The sequence below is a fragment of the Rhineura floridana genome, chromosome 3 (genome assembly GCF_030035675.1).
Source record: "Rhineura floridana isolate rRhiFlo1 chromosome 3, rRhiFlo1.hap2, whole genome shotgun sequence".
Taxonomy (NCBI): Eukaryota; Metazoa; Chordata; class Lepidosauria; order Squamata; family Rhineuridae; genus Rhineura; species Rhineura floridana.
This window is the reverse complement of record NC_084482.1, coordinates 196,259,484-196,282,491: the sequence shown is the minus strand read 5'-3', so window position 1 is coordinate 196,282,491 and position 23,008 is coordinate 196,259,484. Positions and strand designations below refer to the sequence as shown.

Genomic DNA, 23,008 nt, shown 5'->3' with positions numbered 1-23,008 from the left:
TAAAATGCCAAACTGATTCTTTACAAAGATAAAACCCTTGGAGAAGCTGGTTTGCTGGGAGGAAGGGAAGAGAGAGGCGGGTACTTTCGTCTCCCTCTCCTTTCCCTTTCTGAGACAGAGTGGGACAATAGGCCCATCAGTGCCTGAAGATCCTTCCTGAAGGATGGCAGCCTTCCCCCCTACATAAACACACAGAGATGGAGAATTCCAGACAGATAGAGATCCTCAGCCACGGGTTGGGCAAGAATACCAGAACCCCAAGCTGTGATCTTCAGCACTGGTTTTAGAAGCATTTAATTCAAGCCCTGCTTATATACGGAACCCAAACAGCCTCCAGGAAAAAAAAAACTCAAGTAATCTGCATGACCTTTAACTTGATCTATTCTTTGGTTTCATCTTCATTCTGCAGATACTCCTGGGCGGCTCTTATTTCATTGATGATTCAGAGACCTCTATCCCACGCACATGAGGATTTCAGTTTAATTTAGAGAGATGATATGTGCTGTTTGGTTTTGGCTACAGCAAAGCTTTCCCGGGCATCAAATTTTGAGTTTTTGCTTTGGACTTGCTCCTATTTTACCTGCTCTTAGCCTTGGGATATTTCTGTATGTCCTCTTTTAGCTTGACAGTCTATTTACATTCTTTCCTACATCCCATAGTTTACATATTATAATTAGCAGCTTAAACAAAGAAAGAGTTCTATTAAGGAATTAATAGAATGATTTTTTGTAATATTGCTGGATGAACACTTTTTGTAAATGATGTTGTTTTATTCTTTTGATGTAGTTACAAACGTGTTTTTGTAGGGTTTTTTTTCTTACAGTTTTAAGTCACTTTGAGACAATTTATGTAGTGCTGAGGAAATGTAAAATAATATTAACATTAATGACCGAACTTCAGAAACAAGAGAGCTAACTGTCACCACTGTAGGCTTGAAGGCTGCTTAACAGAAGATGACATTTCTTCCATAGATATCACTTCTGTACAGGAAACTTCCTTCACACAGCCATGTCACATGCAACATCAGCATATATTTTTTGCCATGTTTACACCGTACAGCCCCCGTCAACCTAAGCCTATTTCCATATTGTACAGAAAGTAAAAGCACATGTTAGGGCCGGTCCTACCACAAGATGGATTTTGCCTCAGGCAGTGAATTTTGGGTGCCATAAAAGTGCAAAAACTTGCCAGTTATATCATTTATTATTATTGTATTTTTACTACCAGGAAGATGCATGTATGGGGTCTTCTGCTAATATAACTTGGCACCTTGACTTGCTGGCAGGAGAGTGGGGGTGGACCATTTGCTAAGCTGCCTCAGGTGACAAAATGTCTTGGGCCAGCCCTGCTTACACTCACCAGACATGATAGTGCCCCCATCTCCACTATACATTAAAAGCAGTATCATACCACTTTAAAAAGTCATGGCGTCCCCCATAGCATCCTGGGAACTTTTAAGGGGGCTGTTAGGAGACCCCTATTCTTCTTAAAGAACTATTCTTCTTAAAGAACTACAATTCCCAGAGTTCCCTGGGAAGAGGAATTGGTTGTTCCATCACTCAGGGAATCATTGGTCTGTGGGGGGAACAGAGGTCTCCTAGCAACTGTCAGCACCCTTAAACTACAGTTTCCAGGATGCTTTTGAGGCAGCCATGACTGTTTGCCTGAGGAGGGAAAAGGCATTCTGTGCATACTCACAGACATTCAAACTGAATTGTTAGACATTTTCAGAAAAGAAAAGAAAAAATGGCAACCTTATAAGCACCAAACATCTTACACAGGAACAATTCTTATATGGAGTGTTTATGGGTGAAGAAGCCCACAAGCGGAAGAGAAAAATAATTTAAAAACAATAAGAAAATTGTTAACTAAAAGAATAAGGAGAAACACCTGAGGGGAAGTTCCTTCCTCCACCACACAGAACCAACTTTTTTCTGGCACTGGTTAACAATGAGAGGCAAGAAAATACGGGCCCTTTCCTCTTTCAAGAGGTGCCAATTATTCTCCAGGGATTAGGTGAAATGGGTTAATGGACACACACTTCTATATCCAGCAAGTGACAGTGGAGCAAGAAGATGAATCGGGGGGGGGGGGGAGGCATGATTCCAATTGCCGAGGTAACAAGTCAGGCAGCTGCTTCATCGCTCCAGAGACAAGGGTGGGATTAATCCCAAAGGTTCCTGCAGAGGAGCAGATGGGACCTGCTACTGACAGGGTTTAACAAACAGCTAGTTGCTTGCTTGCCTGCCTGCCCTTTGAAAGCTGCCATCTACTAGCAGAGGCCTAGAGCCTTAACAGGGCAATCCTATGCATGTTTATTTGAGAGCAAGCCTCACTATGTCCAATAAGGTTTGCTCCCAAGTAAATGTGTTTACGGTCGTGGTTTGTACTCTCACGGAAGCATGCTAAGATAGACTCTGAGAAACCCCTGACTTAATCTCATGACCTTTTCCTACCCTCAATAAAAGTCCATTTTTAAAAAAAGGATAAAATCAACCTTAGTAGTCTGGCACAAGTACCATGCTATACTCGGGCATCAGAGTCCTAAAGGAAGGATTGAAATGGTTTGGACAACCTCATTCCCAGCGCTGGGAGCATGAAACAGCAAACTAAATTCCCATTTAAGGATGTATGCTCATAGCCAGGTCAATCAATAGCCACTTACTTGATCGCCTACGGTGTAGCAGAATTGCCTCCAGGCGATCAGGCAAGGACATTTTTGGAGAATGGGAGAGAAATAGCTCCCATATGTTCACAAGAGAGCTAGCAACTTTGGCACTTATTTGCAAGGCCACTCAAGGCAATTTAACACATATGAACCATCACAAATGAACAGGTTACCTCATCCCGCCGTGATAGCACCCACGGCCGTGTGAGCAGTGCAGTGTCTCCCTGTATGACTGCCAGATCCCCCACCAGGGTGGAGCAAGGGAGGCCCTCATCTGCAGCCAGTTCAATGACTTGCAGCCCTAGCTTCTGACGCAGGATGCCTGTGTAGACGCCATACTGCCGGTGAGCCTTGGCCAGGTCCACTGACTCAGTGCCGCCATCAGACCCCTCTGCTGTAGTCTCTGTCGTGCCAAACGAGGAAGGGATGCAGCGGACAATGGCATGAGTGTACTTGCCAAAAGAGGAGATGCTGGCCATGGTCTGGAAGGAGGAATAGAGGAAGGTACCACTTAGCTGGCAAACAAGCTCCTCCTCTCAATCAAGTCTGAGTGACATCAACATGTAGTCCCTGGCCAATTCTGTACTCTGAGAACTAGTAAGACCCATTTCCAAGTCCTGCTACTTGAAATGCCTGGAATTGAACCTGGGGCCTCCTGGAAACCAGGCGCGGCACTCTGAGCACTTTCCACTTAGGTTGTGAGCCCTCTGATGACACTGATAAAGGTGAATATAATGAAACTGCTGAAGGACACTCTGAACCCATGAGATAAAGGTGAACTACAAATATAACACAAACACATATATACACATATACTGCTTACCACTGCAAAAAGGGGATGAAGAGCATCTATGACTCAGGGGGTCTTCAAAAACATACCCATTGCCCGTTCTAGACTGTGCAGATAATTAAGCTGGGGATCTAGTGGAGAATCACTCTCCCCTCCCCCCTTCCTTTGGAGCATGTGCCGTTTTTAAGTCACATGTTTGGATTTAACCCTGTAGGCCTCTGATCAGCTCCACCAACTCCTCCTATGGCTCCACCAACTCCCAACTTCCCAAGAGGTTACAACCAGTCTTCCAAAGGCCAATCAATAGCACCAGAAGGCAATAATAGATTCTACTCTAACGCCAAGCTGATTAGTTAATTGCTTGCAAAAAGGAAGCCAATCAGCAGATCAATGCCTTCTGTTTGGGACAGACAGATGGGTTGTTACACATTGCACAAATCACAGCAGCAGCTAGGCACTGAATATTCAATGTCTGCAGAACTTCAGCATTTCTTAGAACACATACCCTCAAAACTACTACGTACATTTTTAAACACACCAGGCTTATAAAAAGAAATTTCAAAGTATGCAAATAATGTCAGATAACATCTCAGGGGCTGAGCAGAAATATCTGAAGGTCAAGAGGCGCCACTTCAGAGCTTGCAAAGCTCTTTGCCGTAATTTATGCAAACTATTTGAATCTGCTCCAGTTGCATATGTTACAAAGATTCTAAAAACCCAGCAATCCTCAGGACAGAGTTTAATGCAGAGTTTTGGTACAGAATGTTAATTTGGGTTCCTGCACTTTGTTCTATAAAGTGCAGAGCATGTGTTACTCGGGAGTGCTTGAAGTGTTTTATCTTTCCAAATTCCAATACAAACTGACCTGATCTGCTCCACAGAGATCGGTTCAGATGGGGATGTTGTTAAGCTTTGGAGTTTGCACGTCTCTGAATTTTGCAATGCATATCAAAATGTTATACACAGATGTATTTCAAGATCAATTATGTTTAGAAGTGCATCCATTCCTGCGTGTTATGCATGCCTCCAAATCCTCATCATCTGAATTCTCTCTGCCCACCCTCCGGACACTGGAGTTCAGCGTTTCCTCATTCTCTGTCCAAAGTGGGGCTGATGCATTAGGAACCCTCCATTGTTCCATTTGTTTAATTTCCTTTTTTTTTTTTTTTACAGAGCGCTACACATGAACAGCATCCCACTGCAGCTTTCAGTTCTTTGCCTTCTTCTTGGCCTCCATAACAGGGGTGAGTAGACTTCAGTCTTGCAGGATCTACTAAGAACCCTGAGAACCATCAACCCCAGAGCCTGCTGCACGACAGTGACTTGGTGGGGCGCGCGTGCATAGAATTAAGGATGATGGTGCCTTTGAGCCTATGCTCAGCTCAGAAATTTGGCTTCATTACTAGAAATGAGGTCGCAGTCCAGTTCACAAAAATCCACAATTGGGAGTAAGAAACTTGATCTACTGCAAATCATCCAGACATCTGGGAAAAGGGCATAGTTCAGTAGCAGAGCCCATGTTTTGCATGCAAAAGGTCCCAGGTTGTCCCTGGTGTCTCCAGGCAGGGCTGGCAAAAGGCTCTGGCCTGAACCCTAGAGGGCTTCTGCCAGCCAGTGTAGACAGTACTGAGCTAATTGGGCCAATGGTCTGACTTGGCGTAAGGCGGCGTCCCTCCCCAGCCATATTAATAACACATGGCACCGGACAGGGGCACCCCCTTTCCAATTTTCTTTTTACCTCTTGCTCCAGACACAGTTCGCCAGGTGGGGTAGAGCTACTATGCTACCTTCCCAGCAGAGAAAGGGAGAGGGGTGAGGAGGCAGGGAGGTTGTGTGGTGTAAATACACCAGCAGAAGCACCAGATTGGCTCTGCTGGCACATTTCCATTCCCCCAACCTCCCCCCACCTCGTCCCACTCCCTCCAACTAAGCAACAGTGACCCAGTCAGTGGGGCAGTGAATCTGCTCTGGGTTTTAGTCTAAACTTTCGAGGAACTGTCCAGAGTTCAGCACCCTGGACAGCTCCTTGAACGTTCAGACTAAAACCTGGTGTGGATTCACTGCCCCACAGTCATCAGAGCCACCAGTTTCCCTGGACTCAGGTGCTGGGAAGCAAGCACAGCAGCTCTGACCTACCCAGCAAGCCACTTCAGCCGCCCTAGCCCAACATCTTAAGGAGAACAGCAGAGGGAGAGGATATATAAATGGCAATCAATTCCACCTCCCGAGTATTTTCCTCACATATGACTTTGCTTTTCTGCTGTCAAACCTGCCAGAGGTGATGGATATATGTCAGGAATGTGGCTAAGGAGCCAGATTAACAATCAATTACAGCAAGTCCTGATCTCTGTATATCAATAAAGCCCCCAAATTCAACAATGTATTAGAACATTAAGAGAAATAATTTTTTGCCACAACTCAATAAGACACTCAAGAGGGGTTTTCCCAATTTCTTCCCCTAAAAAATGGTAAGTTAAATTATGCCCTAATACTACATAAAATGACAAGTGATATTAAGAACTGGAACAATTTAGACACAACGCTATCCGTCGTGTCGCTTCAAATGTTCCCTTCTCCCTAAGCATCCTCCTTATTCCAAGCATTACCAATCCAGCTGGAGAAGACAATGAGATCCTTAGCAGAAGGCTTTTAATAAATTTCTTTTCAAAAACAAAAAAGGACCAGGTAATTATTTGTTTCATCTTGCACTTCCTCTGCAGAGATGAAGATACCATTCTCCCCCTCCTACCCTATTTTATCCTCACAACAACCCTGCGAGGTAGATTCTGCTGGCAGATTCTCACCGCCCAAAAACCTGAACCACGGCAGCTGGGTGGCAACTAATATCAGCATGGGCTGCTACACCACGCCTCCCTTCCCCGTGAGATTTTATTTTACTTTAGCAGCTTTATTTTTCCATTCAGAGATTATCCGTTTGCTTTCCTCAACCCTCGAATGTATACCTCTTACCATTTTTATTAATTATTTTACAAGAAGGCTATCCCCTGCCAGGCACTCTAGCCTGGCCCTCTGCCATTATCATGGGAGGAAGGGGAATACAGCTGCAGATGGCCAAAACAAACAACCAGCCAAGTTAGCCCCATAGGGAAAAAGCAGGGCTCACATGGCAAGAACCTAATTGGCTCCTTCTGGAAGGAGCCTTCCTAGGCAACTGGCTGGTCAGGTGCATCTGCCGGGGTGAGCTACGTTAAGCTAACTTACCTGCCTATTTATTTAGAAGAGTATTTAGAAGCCGTCAGCTCATAAAAAAATATGTACACATCATGGCAGTGTACAATAAAATCATCAAAACATCAAGAAAGGATAAAACCATTTTAAAAAATAAATGACCAACACTGAATCAAATTAATTCTCAAAAAACACTTGTCAAAACAGACCTGTTTTCAGCAGCAGGATAAGCCTACTAATGGACGCTAACCACTATGCCTATGTTTTTCCTCCACTGTTGGAGGAGGTATGCCTCTAACCACCAGTTGCTAGGAATCACAAACGGGAAGAGAGTGCCGTTGCAATCAGACCCTCCTTGCCGGCTTCCTACAGGCATCCGGCCAGGAGGAGAACAGGATGCTGGACTAGATGGGCCTCCGGCCTGATCCAGCAGGGGCTCTTCTTATGTCCTTATCCATTTCTCCTTTTGTTCCTCAAGGCATCCCTTGCTCTATAGTAAGCCCATCCCACCTGAACAGATCTCCAATGAGGCTGAGATCTGGGAAGGAAAGATTTGGGAACATGAATGGCTTTAAAAGACAGCTTCATGAAGGCTAGGGCTATCCATGGCTACTAGTCATGACTGCAAGGTTTTACCTCCACTGTTGGAGGCAGCATGTCTCTGAACACCAGTTTCTGGTAGTCTCAAGTGGGGAGAGTGGCTGTTGCACTCAGGTCCTGCTTGGTCGCTATGAGAAAAGGATGCTGGATGGACCATTGGCCTGATCCAGCAGGACGTTTATTATGTCCTTACTCAAGGTATCCCAGCACTTTGATTCATAGAAGACACACACACAAGCGACCTGGTCAGTTTCCTTCTTTCACGGGAGTCCATCATCAAGAGATCCAGTTTACCCTTGCTTACAGATCCGCTCAATTTTGTGATGCAGCAACAACCACTTTTCAAAAGAACATTACAGCTGGCAAAAAGAAATTTTTGAAAAAAGGAATTTCCACCAATGGATTGTTTTTACAGCCAGATTAAGCCGGTATCACAAATGTTTCTTCAAGGTGGTGGCCGGGTGCAGGATCACCCTGCTCCATTGCCCAAACTCCCCCTGTACCACTTAACATGTCCCACATTGCTATGTATTTACCCTACCCATAAGTGGAGGGACTGAGGCTGCAATCCTACCCAGAGTTACCCAGATAAGTCCCACTGAACTCAGTGGGACTTACTTCTGAATAAGCATGTATGGGGTTTCATTTAATTATCTATCTGAGAAATTATGTCCCAACTTTAGAAGATAAAAGAAAATTCAAGGTGGCTTAAGAACATAAGAACATAAGAAGAGCTTGCTGGATCAGGCCAGTGGCCCATCTAGTCCAGCATCCTGTTCTCACAGTGGCCAAACAGGTGCCTGGGGGAAGCCTTGGAAGGCTTTGGAATTGGAATGTCATAAATAATAGCCCCTCCTTTTAATTCTGATTTTGAGATGCGTGGATGTTGTGCCATCCACACACAAGAGGGAGGGTATCAGCAAAAGGTGCTATTCTGTGTTACTTTTATTGATATGTAAACTATTCCAGCTGTCTTTCCAGCTGAAGAACAGGATATCAATGCTGGGAAAGAACAAAGAAATAAACCTCAGGGTTTGCAGAACTAGAAAAAAATAGGGGGGATAAGAGCTCTAAACCATGGAATGCTGACTGATGATGGGGGGCGCGGAAGAAAGGCACAAACCCGTGGGGAACTGAATGGAGTATTCTGAGCAGGATGACTCTGCACTGCAACATTTTGTTACAGGCCCTACTTGTAGTATTAGCACCAGCAATTAATAAACAATGGTTATAATATCTACTACTACTACTACTACTACTACTACTACTACTACTACTACTACTACTACTACTAGACAGATCACTGCCCCGAGGAGCTCACAATCTAAAATAGCCAATATAGAAGACAACAGACTTCCGGATCAGGGGCTGAATGGCCCTCCAACCTCTCTGGCCCTCAGGACTCTCCCCTCACCAGCCCTGGCCCACACTCTTCTCAAGTGCTTGTGCCCAGCTGAAATGTGGCCTTGAACCCTGATAATGCCTCTTGCTTGCCTGGAGGGAGGGTGTGTGTATGTGCATGTAAACCTCTGACCTGTGCGGCTAGAATGTAGCCTACAGTACCAAAGGAGGTGTCACATCTGTTCTCCGCCCACTTTTGCCTCTAGCCCCACCCACTGCTGGCCTAGAGCCCCCCTTATGGAATGCAGACCTCAGGCGGGGGGGGGAGTTCCCCATCACTGCAACAGAAGAGCGAGAGGGAGGGACAACAAGCAGCCCCGAATTTCTCCTTAAAAACCAAATATCTCATCAACGGTTAAGGTTCTGATCCAAACCATTCAGCTTCATGTTGTTTATTTGTTTATTATTACGTTTATATCCTGCCTTTCCTCCCAAAGGAGCCCTCCTGAAGGTGAACAAGCAATCAAACAATAGGAAGAGCTTTAAATCAATTCCAGTACAGATGCAGACTGGGAACGAGCTCTACTTAAAAGGCTTGCTGTCCTAGAAATGGTATTTTGCATACAATTTCCCTTGGCTGATGGATGAAATTCTGTGTCTATTATATTCAATTACTCCTACAGATCCATCCAGTGATTTATTTATTATATTTACATCCCACCTCTCCTCCAAGGAACCCAAGGTGGCGTACATGGTTCTCCTCCTTCTCCATTTTGTCCTCACAACAACCCTGTGAAGTAGGTTAGGCTGAGGGAATGTGACTGACCCAAGGTCACCCCAGCAAGCTTCATGGCTGAGTGAGGATTTGAACTCTCGTCTTCCAGGTCTTAGTCTAACACTCGAACCACTACACCACACTGGCTTTCACTGGTTTCAAACCCCTGGGCAAGACCAACCCCAAAAAGTAATCAAGTTGGTGATGTTTTCCGAATTAATTTTCCTCCTGAAAGCAGAATTCCTGCTCAATTGATTTGCTCAGCAAACTCCAGAAGGATCAAGTTCACCCACTGAATAGACTTCACCAGCCAGTTCCTTTCTGGTCTCTGCACATTGATTAGTGAATCAAGGTAATTGCTTCTTGGTGTCAGCTGCTCAATTGATGAATCTGTTCGCCTACAAAGTCTTTTTTTTTTAATTGTTAAATGCCAAAACAGTAAGGAAAAGTTAATGATAAATCCTTTCCAGACAGAATATGAACCAAGAGGAAGAGTTTATCACATCAATTCACAGATCCAGAAGATTTGGTTCAGTGAAAATATCAGCATCTCCTACCACCCAGCAAAACGAGGGAGGAAAACTTAAGATCCATTCCATCTCCAATCCCCTAGCACAGGGGTGGGAAATGTTTTTTCAGCCCAAGGGCCACATTCCCTTCTAGACAACTTTCCAAGGGCCACATGCCAGTGGTGGGCATGGCCTGAGACAAAAGTGGGCAGAGCAACAAATGTACACTTTACCTTTGTACAGTAGGCTACTTTCTAAACACGCACCCCACACACACACCTTCCATCCAGGAAAGAAGCAATATCAGAGTTAAAGGACGCATACTAGCCAGGCAAAAACACTCAAGGTAGGTGCAAAGCAGGGTCGTGAGGGGGGTGAACTGAAAAGAAGGGATGTGCCTACGGAGAGCCCTGAGGTCCAGATAGAGATCTGGATCTGCATGTCGCTAAGATCCCCTGGAGGTAGTAGATAGACACACCCTGATGAGTATTGGGCCCCTGTGGGTGGGGCTTGGGAGCAGCCATTATCAACGTCTTGCATGCCTGGAGGGAGGCTAGAGAAGGATGCATGTGAGTAAACTAACATTGGTTGCTCCACCCAGTTTTGCTTCTGGCCCCGCCCCCCACTAGCAGGTGGCCCCTAGAAGGTTGCTTAGAAAGGAACGTGGCCCTTGGGCTGAAAAAGGTTCTCCAGCCCCTGCGATGCTGCACTGTAGTTTTAGCATGCCACAACACTGTCTGGTTCTTTCAAGCTTTCCATCCCCCTGCATTTCGGCCCCACCCACCCTTCTCATGTGAACGTGGCGCACAGATGGCTATCACGGGCAAGAGGCCGCTCTCTGTTAATCTTAAGAGATTGGACAGGGGAGGAAGCAGCCTCTGAGACGGCCTCCCGGGCTTAACAAGCTCTTATCTCAGTCAGCTCATTCTGGACAAAATGCAGCAACAAACAAGGCATCCTTTGTCACTAGGGTTGTTTTGGCAAATAATCGCTTTATAGCGGTGGGGGTTGGGAACCCCCTTCTTCACCCAGAATTCCCAACATACACACACTATTTCCCTCACGGGCTGCGACACCAAAGTTGCCAACTGAGGTCAGCGAGGGTCACTAATGGAGGCCAGTTTTGCAGCTGGGGGTGTTTAGCAAAAGGAAACTGGGACCCCACAGAGGAAGGAATTCCAGCCAAGGGGAGCAGCCAGGATGCGCTAAGATGGAAAAAATGCAACACATGTTTCCAGTTAAATTTATGTCGGAGGGAGCAAGAGCAGAGAAAGAGAGAGAGGGAGAAAAGACACGACAGATATGGAGGAACAGGAAAACAGTGGGCTTTGCAAGCGGAGGTACACAGCAAACCGTCTCCCGTCTACTCTACATAGAACAAGGGCCTCCACTTTTGCCATCACCACATACCCCAAAATCTCTCAATATTGTGGGCACAAGTAAAGCAAACTCTTAAGGCCCCTTTGGGGCATCTGCTCAATGGGATACCATGAAGTGGACACAGGACATGGACCGGAAGGTTTTAAGCAGTCTTGGACAGGGCAGTCTATCTTATCTTTGGGTATAACAACCAGAAGTCAGGCCTCAGTGTCACCGGTCCCATGCTGTGGAACACTCTTCCAGCAGACATTCGGCAGGCATCCTCACTTCTGACTTTCAGGCATCTCTTGAGGGCTTTTTAATGCCAACAGGCCTATGCAGTTGCTTAAATGTTTTCCTGAGTAGCCAGACATGTTAATGTTCTGTAGTACTTTTAATCGTATTGTTTTTAGAAACATAGGAAGCTGCTTAGTACTGAGCCAGATCACTGGTCCATCTAAACTCAGTACTGTCTACACTGACTGGCAGTGGCTCTCTAGCGTTTCAAGCAGGGAGTCTTTTCCTGAAGATGGTTAGGACTGACTCTGGAACCTTCTGCATGCAAGGCAGATGCCCTGAGTTACAGGCCCTCCCAAATATTGTATTACTGTACACCACCCTGATATTTTATGAGAAGGTATTATCTACTTTTATAAATATAAATAAACAAAACTAGAACCAACGGCTAGAAATTGCAGGGAAGCAGATTTCAGTCAATCATTAGAAAAAACGTCCTAATGGTAAAAGAACTGTTCAACAGTGTAACAGACTGCCTCAGGAAGAGATGTGCTCTCTTTCACTGGAGGTGTTTAAGGAAAGGCTGGACAAGCCACCTAACAGGGATGCTATTGCTGCATCCTGCACTTGCAGAGCCTGCCTTGAGCAAGGGGTTGGATTAGATGACCTCTACGATCCTCTGTTTGTTTGCACTGGATTATTTGTTTCAACAGGGCTCTATGAAAGCTGGGGAGCACACTGGGCTGCAACTCGGGGCAAAGCTTATGTCCCATCTCCAGGATGTCAAGGAACCATCTGGGAGAGTTGCCACCAACCACTGTAGACAATGGGTTGTATTCAACTAAGTCCTACTCAGAGTAGACTAGGGATGCGCTAGAATTCCATCCAATTCAGATTTGGTACTGCATTTTCCATTAATTTGCTTATTCTCTATCGCTGTGGATCAGATTTTTATGTAGCGATTTTCCGTGGCTATTTTCAAAAGTAGATTTTTTAAAAAATACACCTCTAAAATATTGATATAAAGATCAATAATGTTATTGATATATTGTTACTTCTTTTCAAAATATCAATTTTAATATCTTTTTTTTTGCGAGGGAAAAGAAATGGATCTGTAAAAGCAGCAGCTGGTGGACAAAGAAGGGACCCAAATCGATACCGGCTAGTTAGGTCAACGGAATGCTTTCGCACCAGCACTGGCCTCAGAACCCACCCCTAGAGCAGACCCATTGAAATTAATGAACACAAGTTGGTCAAGTCTATCAAAGTGAATGGGTTTGCTCCGAATAGGATGAGCACTGAATATTACCTAGTGCTAGGCTAGATGGCGCAGGGGCCTGACTTGGTTTGAGGCAGCTTCATACGTCCAGGATTCCATCATACACTCTGTGAGATTAGAAGAAGGTAGCCCATGTGGTACCCTCCAGATGTTTTGGACTTACAACTTCCATCATCCTCACTCCCATCAGCATGGCTGGGAGTTATAGTCCCAAAATATCTGAAGGGCACCATATTGGCTACCTCTAGACTAGAGGAACATCACCTGAAGTTTATATATCATATGTGCAGAGCTTGGAAAAGTTACTTTTCCAAGCTCTGCATATGTGTATTAAATACATTTATGCTCTGCCTTTTCACCAAGGAGCTCAAGTTCATGATTCTCCATCTGCCCCTTTATCCTCACAACCACCTTGTGAGGTAGGTTCAACTGAGAAATAGTAACTGGCCCAAGCTCACCCACAGCTTCACAGCTGACTGTTGATCTGAACTTAGATCTTCTCGTTCTTATCCCAGCACCGTAACCACTACACCACACCGTTTCTCAACCATTGGTCACTGCAGTGGTGTTAGGCAATGGAAGACCATTGTCTCTCCCCAGAACTGTCTTTTTCACATGATGCCAAAGTTAGTTCCTGGTTCCCGGTTCTTTATTCTACACAGAAGTTCAGAAGAAGCAACTTCAGCCTTGTATTTTCAACACAAATATAGTGACACCACAACATATCTTTCCAAATATCATTCTTTCTTTCTTTTTTAGATCTAAAGTTCTAAAGAAGTTGCTTTCATTTTGGATTGTTCAAAAACAGTATGAGACACTCCACCAGTCTTGATTATACAGAAGATCTAGAGCAGCCTTTCCCAATCAGTGTGCCTCCAGATGTTGTTGGACCACAACTCCCATCAGCCTCAGCCAGCACTGCCAATGGTCAGGAAAGACGGGAATTGTGGTCCAACAACATCTGGAGGCACACTGGTTGGGAAAGGCTGATCTAGAGGGTAGATTCCAACAACTGTGTTAACCATGCAATTATGCACAGATATATAACAGACCTATCACTAGTGTGGTAGTCAGAGTGACAGACTCTGAGAGACCAGGGTTCAAATTCTAACTCAGGCCCCATCTGCACTATACGTTACAACAGTATTATAGCACTTAAAACAGTCATGGTTTCCTCCAGAAGAATCCTGGGAACTGTAGTTTGTTAAGGGTGCTGAGAGTTGTCAGGAGATCCCCATTCCCCTCACAGAGTTCTCAGTGTGGTTTATCAATCACTCTTCCAAAGGAATTCTGAGAATTGTAGCTCTCTGAGGGGTATAGGGTTCTCCTAACAACTCTCAGCGCCTTTAACAAACTACACTCCCAGGATTCTTTTGGGGGAAGCCATGACTGTTTTAAGTGGAGTAATAGCAGAATAAATGTATGGTGTGAATGTGGCCCTATAGGGCACCAGGCTGGAAAGCCTGATGTACAGATTAAGATGTCTGAATTCACCCTTGGTCAGAGCTGTTCATCTCCCAAACCTGCTCAAAGAGCACATATTACACCACTGGTCTTCAACCAGAGCATCTGTTGTTAAGTGACCTATTGATAGAAGTTTAAATGGGTAAGAAACCTAATACGTTTTACACAAATTGTAATTGTTGAAATGTCAACCATGTATCAAGGTGTATTATTTTTAATTGTGATGCCTACAATGCTATTGTACCTAAATGGTCTTCCATAAACAGCTCTGAGCACAATGCATTTGTGGAATATGTGGTCTATTACAGACAGAGAAGGCTGCATTCAGTCCCCAAGCCTGCACATCCCCAGCCCAGCGGAGCATAAAGATATAAATTTATATAAAATTATCTGTACATCAAATTCTCTGCAGTTTTTTTCTTTGTCATTTTAACCGTCATTGCATTTTGCACATCGCCTTGAAACATGTGTGGAAGGCGATCAATAAAGAATAACTGAGTAGGACTTTTGGGAAAAGTGTGTTGCACCCTCCCCAATCTACTCCGGATTACAGCAGTGGAATCAAGGTTATGCCCATTACCCCTGGGTTTAGGCTTTTGTTGTTTTTAAGAGAAACCTAAGAAGTCAGACTTTTCATGTAGAAATGAGAATTTTGACAGAAGTCATTTTTCTCTCCCACCAGCATGACAAACTGCATCTGCCAAAATTCGCTGTTCCGTGAAACTGTTCCAACCGTCTTACCATTCTTGATGTTTTGGTCACTCTAGAGAGCAAAGCAGCAAGGTGGAGACATGTCGATCAAAAATTAAGCAGGTTTCAGGTTGCTGCTCTTGAAAAAGACTACAATACCCTTGAGAGGCTGTGTGATGCAGGTCCTATTTGCACCATACATTTAAAGCACTATTACCCCACTTGAACAGCCATGGTCCCCCCCCCCAAGAGCTGAGAGTTGTTAGGAGACCCCTATTCCCCTCTAGGGATGGGAAAGGATAGCAGCTAAATTGGACTTAGTACCGCATTCCAACTGAATTTGACAGTCCGCTATCTTTTTAGACCGGCACAGATTTCTTATGGCAGGTTGCAGCTGTAATCGGCATGGATTTTTTTGCAGCAGGCCACGGCTGTAATCAGCACAGATTATTTTTTTGAATTTTTTCCTGATTTTATGTAATCTTCATAATTTCATCTAAACTGATGCATTCATAAGTGTGTAAATAGAAATGGACTGTCTTCAAGTTGATTACGACTTATGGTGACCCTATGAATAGGGTTTTCATGGTAAGCGGTATTCAGAGCAGGTTTACCATTGCCTTCCTCTGAGGCTCAGAGGCAGTGACTGGCCCAAGGTCATCCAGTGAGCTTCATGGCTGTGTGGGGATTTGAACCTTGGTCTCCCAGGTCGTAGTCCAACACCTTTACCACTACACCACACTGGCTCGTGTGATAAATAGGGAAAAAAATAAACCATGTGGAACACCACAATCATTTACGTTAGAAATTACAAAAAAAAATTCTCAACCAAAAAATCCCAGCTGGTCGAATTGGCAAGCACCAAAGCAAGCAGGAACAAAACAAAAGGCGGATCAGGATGGAATGACGGACTACAAGCGGATTGGAAATAGACAGCGAACCCCATCCCTATTCCCCTCGCAAGGCTACAATTCCCAGAGTGGTTTAACAATCAAGCCTTCTTCCCAAAAAACTCTGGGAATTGTAGCCCTGTGAGGGGAATAGGAGTCTCCTAACACCTATCAGGACCCTTCACAAACTACAGTTCCCAGGTTTCTTTGGGGAAAGCCATGGCTGTTTGAAGTTGTATGATGCTGTTTTAAATATATAGTGTGGATGAAGCCCTATGGATGAAAGCCTAACCTGTGTTAAGCGCAAGTCACCCATCTAAAACTTTATGCCACAAAGATTCCTGCAATATACCAGCTGGAATTATTTGCTCCTGATTCTCCATCACAGAGTGTGAACTCCCCCAGAATTTTTGTCCAGAAGCAGTTTTGCTAATCAATGGCAAAGTAACTCAAAGCCAGCCTCCCTGAACGTACAAATCAACACACATTTACCCCAACTGGAATCATAAAACACAGAAGCAATCAAACAAGAAAAAAGCAACACAACACAAAAATGAGGAAAGGGCCTCCAGAATATGAGCCTTGTCAAGAAAAGAAATAGGTATTTGCCACTTCCTTAAAACAAACATCTCAGGAGCAGTTTATGCCCCCCCCATTTCTCCTCTTGACCTGCTAATTCATTATTTTATTTCCTGCTGTCTGAGGCCAGGAAGGGCGGAGTGAGCTGGCCATGACATATCCACACCCCAATTCCTTCCTCTCCCAACAGAAAAGGCAACCTGATCATGTGGATCCTTTTTATTGGTTTGGTTTGGTCCAGAGAACGGAAGAGAATTGGTCATGTGAGATCAGAAGTAATAAACGTTAGGTTTATTGCACTCCTACTCTGCATCTTGAACTCCAGAGTACAGTCAACTGCCCAGCTGGCCTCGAGAAGAAGCGTTTCACCCATTGCCAAGAAATTGTTTAAAATACTAGAGGCTTGGGAAACCTCGAGAAAACATTTCAAGCTGACAGGCTTAAAGGCATGTCTAGCTAAGAATGCTTTCTGCCTCATCCACCTGACACAGCTTCATCTGAGCCGAGACCCAACTCTAGAAGCCCATTCCAAGGACTCAGCCATGCCCAAACCAAATTATTTATTTATTACATTTTTATCCTGCCCTTCTCAGAGCAACATACATGGTTCCTCCCATCGCTCACTTTAACTTCACAACAACCCCGTGAGGTAGGTTAGAGCTGAGAGAGAGAGAGATAGTGACTGCCCCAAGGCCACTGAGAAAGCTTCCTGGCCAAGTGAGGATTTACACCTGTGTCAACCTGGTCTTAATCTTGACACCCTAACCCCAGGGTGAGGAACCTCACCCCCCAGTTCCCATTAGTCCCAGCCAGCTTGTCAAGGGTCAGGGATGATGGGAACTGTAGTCCAGCAACATTAGCCACAGGTTCACCATCCTGACATTGTGGAACAGACATTTCCATTTTTCATATGTCCACTCTGCTTCCCCTTCCAAGGGGAGCCTGAAAGCATCTATTAACAGCACATACAACCCTATGAAAACAGTCCAAACAATTAAAAAAATACATCTACCAATAGAAATGGTACAATAACCTTTCAATTACATAGCTATTATACCAATTAACAGTGCAATCGTATACATTACTCAGAAGGAAGCCAACTTCTTACTTCTCAGAAGGAAGCCAAGGTCATTGAGCCTTTCTTGCAGGCATGGGTGCCACAGGAATTTTTCTGGGGCGGGGCGCAGAGAGTAAAACACTGAAAAGTGGAGAGCAGGCTAATTTCTCATCCAAAAAGTGAAGAACAGCATCTGTACATTTTGTCTCATATCTCAAGTTCTATGAACACTTGAAACTTACTATTTTTTAATAAAAGCTTGGAATCTGAGGATTATAGTTCATCAAAGGGGTCATCTACCCCTTCCCACCCACGCCTGTCGACACCGATGCTCCCAGGGAAGTATGCGTAGAATTTCAGCAGACGTTAAGTAGCTGAATACCAAAAAAAATTATAAGCGTGATATCCATACATTATTTAGAAAATCAATCTGACCTGATCCAAAATGTGTAAAGACTGAAATCAATACATTCCTACAGCGCAAATGTTTCAATAAATAACAAGGAGATAATAAAGCACACGACACCCACTACAGTCAAAAGTGTTTGGCATTGTTGCTCCCTGCTCCGGCGGCCACTATGACGGAACGCGCCGTTAAGGCGAAGGCCAAAGAGAAAGATACAAGAAGGGGCACAGAGAGCTGTGCCACCGGCAGCTAGCTTAGTGTTGTCCATTCTGACTGGGAGTGGCTCTCCAGGGTGTCAGGCAAGGGTCTTTTGCAGCTCTACGGCGGGGGGCAGAGGTTGAAGCTGGGACCTTCTGCATGCAAGGCAGATACTCTACCACTGAGCTGTGGCCCTTTCCAACAGGCACCTTCCGCATGCAAAGCATGGGCTCCACCACTGAACGATGGCCCTTTCTGTCAAGCTAGCCTAGGACCCTCTAGAACCAGTCTTTGCCAACCCAGTGACCTCCAGACGTTTTTGGCAAAGACTACTCTAACCAGGTATGTTCAGACTGCACTATCACTTCATCGGACCCAACCTTTTAAAATAAATAACTAACTAAACCAAGCACTATTCACAACATACTGCCCTCTCCCTAAGTACCAGGACTCCGGGTTCCAATCCACACCTCTTTCCTTCTCCCCCCTCCCGGAAAATGTAGCAATTTCAGCAACTCTATAGTGCCCCTGTCCCTTTAAAATATCATAGCAAAAGTTCCACCTGATCCCACTTAGCTCCACTCCTGCCTAAAAGGAACCCAAGCATCCTGGTCAAGAAGATACCATCAGTCCTGCGCTAAGAGTTTTTTTAGAAGTGCCATAAGGTCTCCTGGGCAGAAGATGACTGAAGGCCAGCAGCTGGAGGAAGCTGGAAAGACTCTGCGGGCAAGAGGCCAAAAGCCAGGACTCCTGGGTTCCACTGACACGGGCGAAGTTCCTCTAGATTTCTTCCTGCACATTGCTACTTAAACTGATGAAGCTACGGTCCTTTGCTCTGTAAGCACCATTCTCCAGCCAGCTATAAGTCATACCTAAGTCTTTCCAAAGGATCCAGTTCTAGCTTTTCCCTCACCAACACACTTAGAAACCTGTTACTTCAGGAATTGGCTCCAAACCCCAGTTCATTGCAACCTGTAAACTCAGTCCTGGACCAATAGAAACCAGGAGTCTTGGCTCGCAGTCTCCCCCCCCCAAAAAAAAGCCACACCCCCACGAGACTTCCCAACCAAAAGAGCCTTCGCTTCCCCTTCTTCTGCTAGACTACACATCCCTCCCAGGAGACTGAACCAACAACACCAATCCCACCCCACCCTAAGCGATTATCACGTTCGTCATCCAAAGCACCCAGGCAGGGAGAGAGTCCAGACGCTCAGTTCTTACAAGCTGCGCACTCCCAAAGCCACAAAACCGCCCTGCCCGAGGACCCAGGAGTCCGGCTTCCCACCCTACCCCCGTCCTAGGCCCCCGATACCACGATCTCCTAAGAAATGGAAATAATCCTCCCCACCACCATGATCGACCATACCAGCCCGCATAAAAAAGAGCATGGGAGTGCCACACCCCAGAGACATCCCTTCCTACAGAACCCAGGTGTCCGAGCTCAATCGACACCTCCCTCCCCCCAACCTTTTCATTCCCTTCCAAAGGCCCCCAGAATTCCCGGCTCTTCGCTCGACTCCCGCCCCTTACCTCTCCCAGAGCGATTCCATCCACTAGAAATCTCTCCCCCCACTTCTTCCAACCTAGAATCTGGAGACCGAGAGTGGGGGGAGTTGCGCGCTCTCTTCCAAAAAGCCTCCTCGCCTCGGGAGCTGCTCTTTGCACGCAAGATCCTGCCCTTTCCCCAGCCCGTCGGCTGCAGCCAGGGGGTGGGATCGCTCAGGCGCTCACCCCCAAAAACAGCCTCTTGTGGGCGGGGGACTCGCTGCCGTCTTCGCCATTACTAGCGCAACGCGGGTCTGGGATCGCATTGTCTCCAGGCTGGGGCTGGGAGGAGGCGGGACTCTCGCAAGCCACGCCCCTCGTCGCGGGAAGGGGTTTAAAAGCAAACACTGTCCCGCCCTCTCTCACACCTCTTCACTCCCGGTAGTGCTCCCAGGTAGAGTCGACAGTCTTTAAAAAAAAATGAAGCGTGAAATAATGATCGTTAATTCAGAACAGAGATGATCGGAACTAAAAACCAGCGGGATTGCAGCGGGGCAAACTTTTGTCGTACTTATCCTTATGAGAGATATTTGTAGCGCGGTTAATTTCTAAAAGCCTTCCTTGAAAACACACCCTCTTTCACCTGGAGCAGTGCTTAATTAAGATTTTATATCCTGCTTTTCTACTGAAAACTGTGATTTATGTATTCCAATTCCTTGTTAGCAGGACCAAATAGCAATGACAAAAACAGGGAACTAGCTTTCGAGTTTCAGAGAACTCTTCCTCTGACAGGATTTTTAAAAAAGGGGGCGGAGAGAGAGAGATGTCGATGATACAGAGCACAGGGGAAGCCCTGTCTGTACTAGAAAGCCCTCTCATTTATACCCCTGTCATCTATTCTCTGGTTATGTAGAACTTGTGGAGATTTGTTGATAGGATGGGAAAACACACTCTGCACATGCTGAGTGACATAGTGTTCTTTATATTGTCACATGTATTCTGGGGCTTGGTGCTGAAAGCAAATGGCAATGGTAAGCTGTGTGTAACTGACTGGGGAAAATTGTCCTTTGTTGCAATGAGGATGTTATGATGTATTTAGAACTGTTAGGAGATAAAAATGGTGCCTTACTTGGATATTCTGGATGCGAGGGAAAGAGGGGTGTGTTTTTCAGTATGTTGGAATTATGGCTTTTATGGGAGATGCTGCTTTCTAATGCTCCCACTCATAACATATGAAGTCCTGACCATCTGGAATAAAGATATCTTAAAGGACCACTTTTAAGTGTTGGTGTTCTTCAATTTCTCCCCTCCCCCATCCCAAAGCAAATTCATCTGGCATCTTCCTTATTATCTAACTGCTTCTTCTTGTGGTATTTTCTTGGGTATGTATTCATGCAAAAGCTTTTCTTGTAACTTTTATAATTTTACAATATAAATAAAAAATAAATAAAAGTGCCTTTGAGCATAACAGATCCTCCTGGTCATATTTCTTAAATAAAATGACTTAGGTTTTGTTTTGTTTTGCAGATGCAAGCTGAGGAAATGTAATCTGGTGCTCAGAGCTTTCTCCAGAGAAATTGTCTACCCAGAAGATTATCTCTTCCCCCAGGTCTATTCTAGCAGTCCTTGATGGCCATTCACTATGGCATTTCTAGAAGGTGGTAAACCACCAGGAAGGGAAAAGTCTAGATTGTAGAATCTATTATGGGAGACTCAGTCCAACAAAACAGAGTTCCTTCCTGGATGCTCACCGGGAACACATTGTGAAAGTCTACTGAAGAAGAGAGAGAGGATGTTGATGCTATTAGCAGCTAGTGCAGCATTTGGATGAGGAAGATGTGCAGAATTTGTAGTTAGGAACTCTACAGCACCTACTTCATGATGAGAATAAGGTTCCAGATAGCAGCAGTGAGTGATGCATGCAACCCCTTGTGCAAAAGCTCTGAAGCATGCTGAATGGGAGAATAGTTTTTGTCTGTTGAGTAAGAGTATGAGCAGGTCCTCTGGAGATGTTTCCTCCAGAACCTCCTGTAATTCTCCAGCAGACAGTGAAGGTAAGTGATTTAAAAAACTATTGCAATCATTTGGAGCCACAAGAAAGCGAAGTACTTAGGATCTTGTTCTCCAGGCTCTCCAGAAGCTCCTTGCTCCAACAACCTGATGCTTGCAGAACATGTAGAACTAACTGCAAAGACAAAGAATTACCAGGAGACATCTAGAAATGTACTGGTGCCCCCTCTCCAAATGCTCTTCAGTCTAAGGTGAAGAAACAAGAAGTGGTTTCCCTTAGACTGGGGCTGTTGAATCACTGCTCAAACTGCTGATACCTCTGTTGGAGAAAGTGCTGGGACATTGGCCAAGATTCTTTCCCGTTACTGTCAGAAGACTGCAGTTCTGCTGTTGTTACATAAACAGATGCTTAGCTGGAGAGGTTAACCCATAACTTGATCTAGGATGCAAGAAGAACCCCACAACCTTTGACTCTGGTTGTGTTGAGATTTTGTACATTCTCATCGGCTGCATTCTGGTCCTGATCTTTCTGTTCTCATGGCTTTCCTGGATCTCCTGGTGGTTTTGCTCCTCATTCCCGTGGAGGCTTTGCTCCTGGTCCTGGTCCAGGCAGTGTTTCTGGGACTCCTCCTGATCTTGATCCTACTCTCTGTGGAGATGGCACAGGTACTGCTGATCTTGGGGTCGCTGGCTCTGCTCCTCTGCTTCCTTTCAGTGCTGATGTGGTCCCAGGAGCTCTTGAAGCTCCTGCTGCTTGGGATGGTGATGAAGATGGTCCAGCAGTTGCTATGGTAACTGAGGAGGTGCCCATCAGATGCCTCCAAAACCTCCCTGTTGATGCCCCAATCATGGGCTCCACAGTGCAGCAGGCCAGTCCCCCGTGACAAGCTGAAATGACAGACCAATGGTATACACAGAAAGACAGACAGACCATGGCTGCATTCACACCGTACATTTATTCCACTATTATTCCACTTTAAACAGTCATAGGTTTCCCCAAAGGATCCTGGGAAGTATAGTTTGTGATGGGTGCTGAGAGTTGTTAGGAGACCCCTTTTCCCCTCATAGAGCTCAATTCCCAGAGTTCTCTGCAAAGAGGGACTGACTGTTAAACCACTCTTGAGAACTGTAGCTCTGTGAGGGGAATAGGAGTCTCCTAACAACTCTCAGCACCCTTCACAAACTACATTTCCCAGGATTCTTTGGGGGAAGCCATGACTGTGTAAAGTGGAATAACAGTGGAATAAATGTATGGTGTGAACGTAGACAGATACAGATTAGTTTCTAAGACTCGCAGCCCTCCAGATAGCCATGTTAGAGGCAGTGCAGTAGGGCTAGCCCTAGGATTTTGTGGGTCTCTGGACTATAGGTGAGCAGTGGAAATTTCTCTGTACTTCCACTTGTGCATGTTTTTTTTTGAAGTGAATTTTTGAAAGGACTCTCTTCATTCAAGGTATTGATATTGGGTAACAGGAACATATC

The 23,008-nt window shown here is 45.2% G+C and overlaps 1 protein-coding gene across 3 annotated transcripts in view; it reads right to left on the bottom strand.

The window, feature by feature from the left end:
- DDAH2 (DDAH family member 2, ADMA-independent) overlaps positions 1–19,749 on the bottom strand; it is a 28,607-nt gene extending 8,858 nt beyond the window's left edge. The window contains exons 1-2 of one of the 3 annotated variants that reach the window (XM_061619284.1): positions 19,562–19,749; positions 2,842–3,150 (exon numbers count right to left, since the gene is read on the bottom strand). In XM_061619284.1, the coding sequence (XP_061475268.1) occupies positions 2,842–3,147 (306 nt within the window). In that variant the 5' untranslated portion in view covers positions 3,148–3,150; positions 19,562–19,749. Of the gene's footprint in view, positions 1–2,841; positions 3,151–18,903; positions 18,986–19,561 lie in introns of those variants that run through there. The other 2 variants (XM_061619283.1, XM_061619282.1) reach the window with 2 other exon arrangements.
- Between the last annotated feature and the right edge of the window lie 3,259 nt (positions 19,750–23,008).